At 46.2% G+C, this 11,303-nt stretch overlaps 1 protein-coding gene across 2 annotated transcripts; it reads left to right on the top strand.

Annotated features, from left to right (window-relative positions):
• Nucleotides 1–781: 781 nt before the first annotated feature.
• Nucleotides 782–10,394, top strand: LOC121304812. 2 transcript variants are annotated; one of them, XM_041236211.1, is made up of 4 exons: nt 782–966; nt 4,372–4,693; nt 7,969–8,195; nt 10,252–10,394. In XM_041236211.1, exons 2-4 carry the CDS (start codon nt 4,387–4,389, stop codon nt 10,351–10,353), a joined length of 636 nt encoding a protein of 211 aa, XP_041092145.1. In that variant the 5' UTR covers nt 782–966; nt 4,372–4,386; the 3' UTR covers nt 10,354–10,394. The 2 variants fall into 2 exon arrangements, with proteins under 2 accessions (XP_041092145.1, XP_041092146.1); XM_041236212.1 differs by having other exon boundaries at nt 783–966; nt 7,969–8,108; nt 10,252–10,393.
• Nucleotides 10,395–11,303: the final 909 nt, after the last annotated feature.

Raw genomic sequence — 11,303 nt, forward strand, 5'->3', positions numbered from 1 at the left:
GTGAACACACTGGTGACCAAACAGCGCCTGCGGATATTTCTAGAACCGCTGGCAGGATGTCGAAAGATGCCTTATTGCGCCCAATGGGCTACACTTGTCTCCGGTTCTTCCAGAGCCCCGCTCCTCTTCTCTCGTTTGGAGAAGCTCTCCAAGCCCGTTGCTGTCCAGCATCCCCCCTTCAGGCGCTCTCACTGCTACACTGAAGCCGGGGGTCGCTAGACAGTAGAGGGTCTGTGCTCCATTCATACCCCCATGCATTAATGAGACGCTAATGCTATTGCCGCTACAGCCCCCGCTACCCCTAGACAAGTATGATTACATTACAGCCTGGATTTGTGAGGTAAACACAGGAATGCGCACAGTGCCCTACACAAATGCACTGGGTTTGAGAATTGCCCGTGTGCGTTCTTGAAAAACACGATGACTTCATCGATGTGCCTGTTTCCTGATCAATACAGCGGTATCCAAGAACACGTAAAACACCAATAACAGTGTGCGCATTCAAGGTCAATACATTCAAATTCATATCACCGCACAGACAATACAAATTAAAATAAAAACGAAAGAAAGAAAGAAAGAAAGAAAGAAAGAAAGAAAGAAAGAAAGAAAGAAAGAAAGAAAGAACAAAACCAAACTGGCAAGTAATTACGCAAACACACAAGACCGCGCCGGTGCGCTGGTAAGGAGCGCACAGTGATCATACAGCAGTTCGGTATTAGCGACAGTAAACATGTCGCGGCTTGTCGTGAGACGAGAAGGCGTGGCTAATGAAATCTCTCCGCAGCTGGGTGAGCAAAAGCTGCACAGAATCGGCGGTGGGAGAGAACAGACGCGCACCCCGTCCTTTAAACCGAGACTAAACACGCACACCGCCGAGGATTGCGAGACCGGAGTGTATATCCATATAACAACTAAAAACAGCGGCGATCTCAGTGCAACTACACGACAACTTTCATGTAACCCTTGGTAAGACTGCATTGGGTATTACAAGCTATTTATTCTGCAAAATGGGGCTTTTCTATGAAGTTCCTAACGGTATAGTAGTTTGGATAGACGGACGTTTCGTGAGCTTTATTTTGTTTTATTGTGCGTGAAATCTCCCTGTACATTACGGGACTTGACTTAACTAGAGCTCTGTGGGGATTTTGTGTTTATTTATTATGCAGTTCGGGTGGTTTTATGCTGGTTTTGTTTTCTGATGTGTGTGTGTGTGTGTGTGTGTGTGTGTGTGTGTGTGTGTGTTGTTTAACAACGCGTTACAATAACGCAATATGCTCGAATGTCTATATAGTTATTATTCCAGTGTTATTTTTTTACAATGGCGTGTCTTTGTGATTTTGTGAGAAGTTTGCAGTCAGAGTGCTAAAGCACGACTCGATTCTCAATGATGATAGAGAGGACGTGGGTGAGAGAGAGAGAGAGAGAGAGAGAGAGAGAGGGGGGGGGGGGGGGTAAAAATTCCTTAAGGAATCTTATTTTGCGCAAGGATTTCGATAAAGACATCATGTCGATTTATTTTATTCATTTTTTTTGACACGCGTGACACTGCGTGCGGTTGATTTATTGCACACACACACACACACACACCTATATATACAAATACAATAAAACGCACTCGACTGCTGGCGGGGGGGATACCAACGTTGGAAAAGGGTCGGCTTTTGCACCCCCCAGTGCAGTTTCTTTGTGTCAGTGTTGTGCAGACAGGCTATATCGCTGTGCGTTGAATTCGGTTTTGATACCGCGTTCCAGTTTGCTTCTTCGCTTAAACGTGCCTGGAATTGGAGTGAAGTTCGGGTCGAGACTCGGGCGAGGCAGCGATAGCGGCTTCGCTGCAGCGCGCATATTATTTATATATTGATTGTGGGCGAATTGCTTGGCTTTTGGTATTGTTACACTGTATTGTTACAATCGCTTACACAGCACAAGTGCTTTCTAGGGTCGACGGGCAATATTATTATCATTAGCATTATTAGCATTTTTTATTATTATCAATATTCTTATGGACATTTATTATTATTATTATTATTATTATTATTAGCCAGAAACCCAGTTATTTGTACCTGCATTATTAAGCAGCGATAACGTGCATATTATAACACGACAAATACACGGATTACCGGATCGCCGTCTTTCAGCTGTGTTGACAATTGTTTTTTTTTTTTAAAACAAATCACTTGATCCCTATGACTGCGATTGCAGAAATCCCCGTAGTGTCTCGGTTCTGTGAGCGCAGGGTTCGCACGGGTTGGCTAGCGGCTCGCAGCATTGTCACGCGTGTCCAGAGGCAGTATCACTCAGGAAAAAAAACCAAACAAAACATCAGACTCGCTTTCGTGTCTTGCATTTCATAATGTTTTTAATACACAAGACAAGACGTAAGAATTTCCACAGTAATTACAATTTCCATTGCCTCCTGGCGCTTCTTTCCATGTTGCAACAGATGCATTCGGCGAGGGGGGGGGGGGGGTTGTGCTTTTGAAAGTGATTTGGCTGCCTACTGTAAGGGCTTCTGTTAGTGTGTGCTGTTCGGTTATTCGCTGTTTGTGTGTGTGTTTGTGCTGTGTGTGTGTGTGTGTGTGTGTGTGTGTGTGTGTGTGCTGTTTGTGTGTGTGTGTGTGTGTGTGTGTGTGCTGTGTGTGTGTGTGTGTTTGTGTGTGTGTGTGTGTGTGTGTGTGTGTTGTGTGTGTGTGTGTGTGTGTGTGTGTGTGTGTGTGTGTGTGTGTGTGTGTGTGTGTGTGTGTGTTTGTGTGTTGTTTGTGTGTGTGTGTGTGTGTGTGTGTGTGTGTGTTTGTGTGTGTGTGTGTGTGTGTGTGTGTGTGTGTGTGTGTGTGTGTGTGTTTGTGTGTGTGTGTGTGTGTGTGTGTGTGTGTGTGTGTGTGTGTGTGTGTGTGTGTGTGTGTGTGTGTGTGTGTGTGTGTGTGTGTGTGTGTGTGTGCTGTTTGTGTGCTGTTTGTGTTTGTGTTTGTGTTTGTGTGTGTGTGTGTGTGTGCTGAGTAACAAGTCGAGAGAGAACTCGGCTCGAATCTGTTTATAAACAAACCAAAGAGGAGGGCTCGCTGCTGCCGTCTAGCGGTCGCTGAAAGCACTCGCAGTGGTTTGGCTGACTTGTCTGTTTTGTTTGCTTGCCAAGACAGAGATGGCTCGTATGTCTGTCTGTCTGTCTGTCTGTCTGTTTGTCTGTCTGTTTGGCTGGCTATCTGTCTGCCTGGCTATCTGTCTGTCTGGCTGTCCGTGGCTGACGAAGAAAAATTACTTTATTATTATTTTTTTTTTTTTTAAGTGCCCTAGCACACAGCTCTACTTGTCTTGTGTATTAGTACTGATGCTTATAGCACTGCCGTGTATCAAACTACACTGTAAAAACAAACAAACAAACAAAAACAAAACAAAAAAACAACATAGTTTTCAGTTAAATTTACCTTAATATTGACGTGTTTTTTCTTCAGTTTTATTACGGTCAAAGTTGCTCAGTATTAATGTAAAATACTTTTTAAAATATGATGTACCCTTAAATCTACAATTCATTAAATCAATATTAAAATATTTTTCTTGACATGTATCTGTTGCTAAAGTCCACCTGTTGCACTGCTGCAGATGTCCTCTCTTGCAGTTTGATTCAAGGGTAATCCGAAGAGCGCATTATTTCATTGTGCGTGCAGTGCGCTTTGCAAATACACAAGATCAAAAACAAACACAGCGACCCTAATCCTGAGCAATGAATGCACGTCAGCAGGGAACTCGCTCTCCAGCCCCTTGCACGACAACCCAGCAACGGGGTATCTGAGTCGAGCTCTTTCTTCTTCTTCTTCTTCTTCTTCTTCTTCTTCTTCTTCTTCTTCTTCTTCTTCTTCTTCTTAAGAAACAGGCTCATCCTTACAGTGACACCTGGCAGAGTTAACTCCTGACAAAATCAATACTGTAATCTGTGCAGAATTAGGAATCCTGTGCTGATATACAAGGTTACTACAATGAATTGGCACAGGGGTATTTCAGTTTTACTCTATAATTGTGCTATGTGTTTATCATAGCCATCTTTCTTTTTATAATAACTTTACCAGACCTCTCTGTGCTTTACAATGCTTCCCTATGCTTTACCAGACCTCTCTGTGCTTTACAATGCTTCCCTATGCTTTACCAGACCTCTCTGTGCTTTACAATGCTTCCCTATGCTTTACCAGACCTCTCTGTGCTTTACAATGCTTCCCTATGCTTTACCAGACCTCTCTGTGCTTTACAATGCTTCCCTATGCTTTACCACACCTCTCTGTGCTTTACAATGCTTCCCTATGCTTTACCATCCCTCTCTGTGCTTTACCACTTGTCACAGTGTTCAATATTTAAGACTGCCCCCCTTTCTCTTCTGCGCAGGACCAGGCGCCCCCAATGGCCCGAGCACTGAAGGACGGAATGCCGGAGAGGCGAGGAGGCGTTGCCGGGGGCAACCTGGTGAACTGCAGAGGAGGAGGGGGAGGAGGAGGAGGAGGGAACAGCTCAGGCACCTGCAGGAGCGTGGCAGTGAGAGTGGAATCGCTTCGACGACGAAACAGTCACCCCTCAATGATGGGGTACCAGCAGTGCCGTCGCTCCCGGCAGACGCACAGCGGCCCCGACGAGATGGGCACACAGCCCCCCCTCACCCACAGCCAGCACGGCACCCCCACGCCACTCTGCAGCAATCAACACCACGGTGGTAAGAACAGGACCCGTGGCTTTTGCATACAGCTGTGTGCAAAAGGTTTGCGTCCCCTGTAGAATGAACTCATTTTGCTTCATGAAGTCGAATGAAAGCTATTGATTGATGTCACGTTAACATATTGAATTGCACACCGCTTTGGAGTTTTCCCATAGACTTAACGAAAAACTGATAATTGAATAACTGTGACATTGAAATCTAACATGAGATACTAGTTGCTGCTATTATGATTCGGGTAGACTTCTACTTTCTGCGACGATGTCTCGATCTCGGTCTTATAAAAGGTGATCGCAGTTACGATGCCCTGCCTTGCAAACCACGAAGAAAGTGTCGTTCAAACCACTCAGCCAATGGCGATCTGGCTCACAGCGCGCATGCTGGGGTTTCTGATTGGCCTCTGTGGTTCAGAACCGTTATCTGTGTGTGAGCAGGTGGGTTTGTGGTGAGGTCTGTACTGTTTCTTTGGGGTGTTTTTGTAGTACGATGCTACATTGAGGTTTTCATGGCTTTTTTTTTTTTTTTTTTTTTTTAAATCACCCCGCGTTGTGAGTCTCAGGCATGTCCAGACTTGTTCTAGAGAACGAGATTCCTCTCCAAGCCAGGAGTTTGAGCAGGTTTCAATAACAATAGACTTCACTGAGGGGAGCTCTGAACCCCAGGACTGGGTGCAGCAGCAACAGGGCTAGTGAGTTTCTAACCCTGCTCAAACTCCTGCCTCCTGATCATTGCAATATTAATAATAATAGACTTCATTGAGGGGAGCTCTGAACCCCAGGACTGGGTGCAGCAGCAGCAGGGCTAGTGTGAGTTTCTAACCCTGCTCAAACTCCTGGCTCCTGATCATTTCAATATTAATAATAATAGACTTCATTGAGGGGAGCTCTGAACCCCAGGACTGGGTGCAGCAGCAGCAGGGCTAGTGAGTTTCTAACCCTGCTCAAACTCCTGGCTCCTGATCATTTCAATATTAATAATAATAGACTTCATTGAGGGGAGCTCTGAACCCCAGGACTGGGTGCAGCAGCAGCAGCAGGGCTAGTGAGTTTCTAACCCTGCTCAAACTCCTGGCTCCTGATCATTGCAATATTAATAATAATAGACTTCATTGAGGGGAGTTCTGAACCCCAGGACTGGGTGCAGCAGCAGCAGCAGGGCTAGTGTGAGTTTCTAACCCTGCTCAAACTCCTGGCTCCTGATCATTTCAATATTAATAATAATAGACTTCATTGAGGGGAGCTCTGAACCCCAGGACTGGGTGCAGCAGCAGCAGGGCTAGTGTGAGTTTCTAACCCTGCTCAAACTCCTGGCTCCTGATCATTTCAATATTAATAATAATAGACTTCATTGAGGGGAGCTCTGAACCCCAGGACTGGGTGCAGCAGCAGCAGCAGGGCTAGTGTGAGTTTCTAACCCTGCTCAAACTCCTGCCTCCTGATCATTGCAATATTAATAATAATAGACTTCATTGAGGGGAGCTCTGAACCCCAGGACTGGGTGCAGCAGCAGCAGGGCTAGTGTGAGTTTCTAACCCTGCTCAAACTCCTGGCTCCTGATCATTGCAATATTAATAATAATAGACTTCATTGAGGGGAGCTCTGAACCCCAGGACTGGGTGCAGCAGCAGCAGGGCTAGTGAGTTTCTAACCCTGCTCAAACTCCTGTCTTCGTGAGAATCTCTTACCACTTCCTGTTGACATCTATGAGCCCCCCCTCCCCCCTCCTGTCCCATAATTCTCCTGGGCACCCAGCCAATGGGCGACACCTGCTTGTTACCGGTCAGGCCTGCGGTTGCCCTGGCAACAGGCCAGAACCTGCCCACCGCAATTCAGTGGAGAGAGCCGCAGGCAAAGAAAGCATTGATAGCAGGAGAGACCGCAGGCTAATCCAAAAGAGATTGCAGTGATCTGCAGAGAACACTGACTCAGTGTGCCATTACTCTCATTCCTTTTCATGAGAGACTTGGAGCTCAGGAGGGACTGGGAGGGAGGGAAGCAGTGTGGCTCTAGTGGAGCTGAGGAGGGACTGGGAGAGAGGGAAGCAGTGTGGCTCTAGTGGAGCTGAGGAGGGACTGGGAGGGAGGGAAGCAGTGTGGCTCTAGTGGAGCTGAGGAGGGACTGGGAGGGAAGCAGTGTGGCTCTAGTGGAGCTGAGGAGGGACTGGGAGGGAGGGAAGCAGTGTGGCTCTAGTGGAGCTGAGGAGGGACTGGGAGGGAGGGAAGCAGTGTGGCTCTAGTGGAGCTGAGGAGGGACTGGGAGGGAGGGAAGCAGTGTGGCTCTAGAGGAGAGACTGGAGAGCTGAGGAGGGACTGGGAGGGAGGGAAGCAGTGTGGCTCTAGTGGAGCTGAGGAGGGACTGGGAGGGAAGCAGTGTGGCTCTAGTGGAGCTGAGGAGGGACTGGGAGGGAGGGAAGCAGTGTGGCTCTAGTGGAGCTGAGGAGGGACTGGGAGGGAGGGAAGCAGTGTGGCTCTAGTGGAGCTGAGGAGGGACTGGGAGGGAGGGAAGCAGTGTGGCTCTAGTGGAGCTGAGGAGGGACTGGGAGGGAAGCAGTGTGGCTCTAGTGGAGCTGAGGAGGGACTGGGAGGGAAGCAGTGTGGCTCTAGTGGAGCTGAGGAGGGACTGGGAGGGAGGGAAGCAGTGTGGCTCTAGTGGAGCTGAGGAGGGACTGGGAGGGAAGCAGTGTGGCTCTAGTGGAGCTGAGGAGGGACTGGGAGGGACGGTGGCTCTAGTAGTTAGAGCTGAGCAGGGGCTGGTTCATGGTTTATGGTTCCTCTCCCCCAAACTGAATGTCATCCCGTATAACAATAAGAAATGGCCGATCTGGAACGTGATTCATTCTTTTAATGATTATTTTCAAATTACAGAAAAGGGTGTAGCGCTTATCAGCAATCGACAAGGTCCCAAAATACAGATGCATTCACAGAGTATAGGCAGACTGCACTCTCCCAGACAAAGCGCAGACAGCATTTCAGCTTTACAACACAAGACAAAGACGTTTTCATTCATAACATTGTTATTATTATTTACTGCAGACGCCTTTATCCAAGGCGACTTGTAGGTGTGACAGGGCAGCTCAGGGTTACAATGCAAGATTCATATTTATATACAGTGTAGTTTACAGGAGGTGCAAATAATTCTAGCATACAACCTGAGACAAGGATTAAGACATCTGCAACAATGCAATAGTAGCAGGGAACGTACTTGTTAATATAATAATGACATTTGATTCGACTTGAAAACCGAGAGACACAAACTTTTTTTTTTGATTTTTTGCAGTGGATGGTTTTTCTCCAGTCCAGCAGAGGAGCCCCAGCCCCAGCCAGAGGGATGTGAACGCCCTGCCCGGCATGCTGCAGAGGAACCAGCGCCCCCTGTCGGACACCCCCCGGAACTGCAGCCCCGCCTCCCGCGATCAGGTAGAAGAGGAATATCTACCGGGAATGGTTGCTGAGCAACTGAGAATCATCGGGGATGAGATGAATAAGATCTACCAGCAGAGGAGGGTATGAGACTGGGCTGGGCGGCTGTGTGTGTCGATGTGCGTCCAGCTCTGGCCAAAAGTTTTGCATCATCTTGAATTTTAGGATTGAGACATAAAAAAAAAATTAAAAAAAACCGTTCAAAGATCCAAATTGAACCTCAGTTCAAAACCTGGTCCCAGCGTATTTAAAGTTTCATTGTTCAAAAGATGAAACCATAAAGTTCAAGTGGCAAACGTTTTGAACCGTCTACCGGTATTTCAAGTTCAATTTTGCAAAACCTTTGGTCACAGCTGTATGTGTCAGAGTGTGTGTGTGTGTGTGTGTGTTGTGTGTGTGTCTGTGTGTTTGTGTCAGTGTGTTTGTGTCTTTGTGTGTGTGTCAGTGTGTGTGTGTCTGTGTGTGTGTGTGTCTTTGTGTGTGTGTGTGAGTGTGTGTGTGTTTGTGTTTGTGTGTGTGTGTGTGTGTCAGTGTGTTTGTGTCTTTGTGTGTGTGTCAGTGTGTTTGTGACAGTGTGTTTTTGTGTGTTTGTGTGTGTGTCTTTGTGTGTGTGTGTGTCTTTGTGTGTGTCAGTGTGTTTGTGTCAGTGTGTTTGTGTCTTTGTGTGTGTGTCAGTGTGTTTGTGTCTTTGTGTGTGTGTCAGTGTGTTTGTGTCTTTGTGTGTGTGTGTGTCTTTGTGTGTCAGTGTGTTTGTGTCTTTGTGTGTGTGTCATTGTGTGTGTGTCTTTGTGTGTGTGTCTTTGTGTGTGTGTGTTTGTGTGTCAGTGTGTTTGTGTCTTTGTGTGTGTGTCATTGTGTTTGTGGCTTTGTGTCAGTGTGTGTCGGTGCTTAGCAACAAGTCAATACTGATTACAAAGCCAACTGGTGCTCTGGTCTTGTGACTGTGATTGTGTAATCAAAATGTAAAGAAACTTGAAACAGAAAATGCTGATTCCATTTGAACAATGAAAAGCTGCACTCCAGTAAATAGAGAGAGAGAGAGAGAGAGAGAGAGAGAGAGAGAGAGAGAGAGAGAGAGAGAGAGAGAGAACACTAGTCTTGTTTTGATCCTGCGTTTGAGATAACGCTGTTTACTTTACCAGCTGGAAAAGACAGATCTACACACTAGGCCTGCCAACCTTGCCCCCTCCCCCTCCCTCCCTCGCTCTCTCTGACTGTTCCTCTCTCTATCCCGCACCCTCTCCCCCACCCTCCCTCTCTTCTATTTTTAGTTGGTGACTCAGAGCAGGTGGTCTTGTTGGAGTCTCCTGACTCCTGTCACCACTGTGGCGTTCCCTCCTGCAGCGCAGCACAAGACACTATGAATCAGCACAGCACAATATCACAACACAACACAACTCTGTAGCAGAGATCTGCTACGCTCAGAAGCACACTCACAGACACACACAGAGACACAAACGCACTCACACACTGACAAACACACAAAGATCTGGAGCACCTGCTGATCTTGACTAATTAAGACAATAATTAGTGGTATTAGAGCTCAGTTGAAATGCAGACCAGAAGGCCCGAGAGATCTCCAGGACCGGGACTGAAATTCTAGGATTGAGACATAATTAAAACAAAACAAAAAAAAAAAACCTGTATGAACAGAATTTTGATCTTTTATCTGACATCGTGCAATCACAGAAACTGCAAAACGATAACGCAAAAATGATTTTGCAAAAGTCTATCGGAAGCCATAATAGTGGTACAGTAGTATTTCCTGTTAGAAATTCAAAATGTCAAATCTTTCAGTTTTTGTCAGCTTTTCATCCAGTATATGGAAAACTGCAAAGCAATATGCAAATGAACTTCGTGAAACAAAATGAGTCTAAGTAGAGGGTGATACAAAACTGTAACAAGTACAGCTGTGTGCCTTTCTGCACTCCTGTAGAAATCTCACTGAATAAGGAGAATACCAGCGGAACAAAGCAGGCGAGAATGATGCACGCTCTCCACTGGATTGGGAGCTGCCCAACACTGGCAAACATACGTTTAAAAGCAGGCGATCTATCAAGTAAAATGCTTGATTGTGAATTGATCAGTGGCGGGGGTATTTAGGTGAAGAGGCACTGACCGGTCAATGTTGTTCTTGCAGAATGAGGCACAGGACTGGCACCACTGGAGAGGCGTGTGGAGACGGCTGTACAACTTCATCACAGAGACTCTGACTGCTGCCTACCTGCCTGGACTTCGATAGACTGAGGGGACGGGGAGAGGGGACAGGGGGAGAGAGGGCACAAGGGGTGAGAGGGGACAGGGGGAGAGAGGGCACAAGGGGTGAGAGGGGACATGGAAAGGAGAGGGGATGGGAGAGAGGGGACGGGGGAGAGAGGGGGGCTGGCTCCCTGCTCATGCACTGCTGAAAACTCCTTTGTGAGTTCCGCTGGTCCGGATCGTTTTTCTTCTTTCTGAAATGTTGCATCGAACAGTTTGAATTGTTGTTGTTGTTGTGTGTTGTGTGTGGTGTTGTTTTTTATTTTGTTTGTTTTTTTAACCCTGTGTCTGTGTTACAATTATGAACCATTCTCTTCATGACAGACAGACCTTTCATCAGAGCGGTACGGGGCCATTACAGAATCACAAAGTGAAACAAACACACACAAAATTATTTATATGAGTCTTCTTAGCATCAGGAACGAAGAAAAAACACTTAAATAAAAGTTAATAATAATAATAATAATAATAATAATAATAATAATAATAATAATAATGATGATGATAATGATAAGTATATAATATACTCTACGCTGATTATTCTGCTGCATTCCTTGACTTGAGTTCTGAAAATGACTGTTTTTTAAAAATAAATAAATAAATAAACGGCAGTGGTACAATTAGTAAGCAAACGCAACACTGCGTAACGATTTTGGGGTGCCGCGCTGTACCCCTAAAGATGGCATGACCGCACCCCTAGAGCCGTGATCCCTGTCATTAGTTGACCCTCCTGGTGAAGGGTCTGATGTCAGCGCTGTAAAAACTGACTGTTTCAGCTTTTCCATGTGAATTTTCTACATCTTTTTCAATAAAGGTTTAAAATGAGTTCCTCGTGTTTGCATTGTGATTTACTGTTTGTGTGTAAAGGGGTTTGAGAATGGAAAGAAGTAGAATTCACTCCCATGCATCCTTCCCTCCTCCATTACAGCCCCA

The sequence above is a fragment of the Polyodon spathula genome, chromosome 40, assembly GCF_017654505.1.
Source record: "Polyodon spathula isolate WHYD16114869_AA chromosome 40, ASM1765450v1, whole genome shotgun sequence".
Lineage (NCBI taxonomy): Eukaryota > Metazoa > Chordata > Actinopteri > Acipenseriformes > Polyodontidae > Polyodon > Polyodon spathula.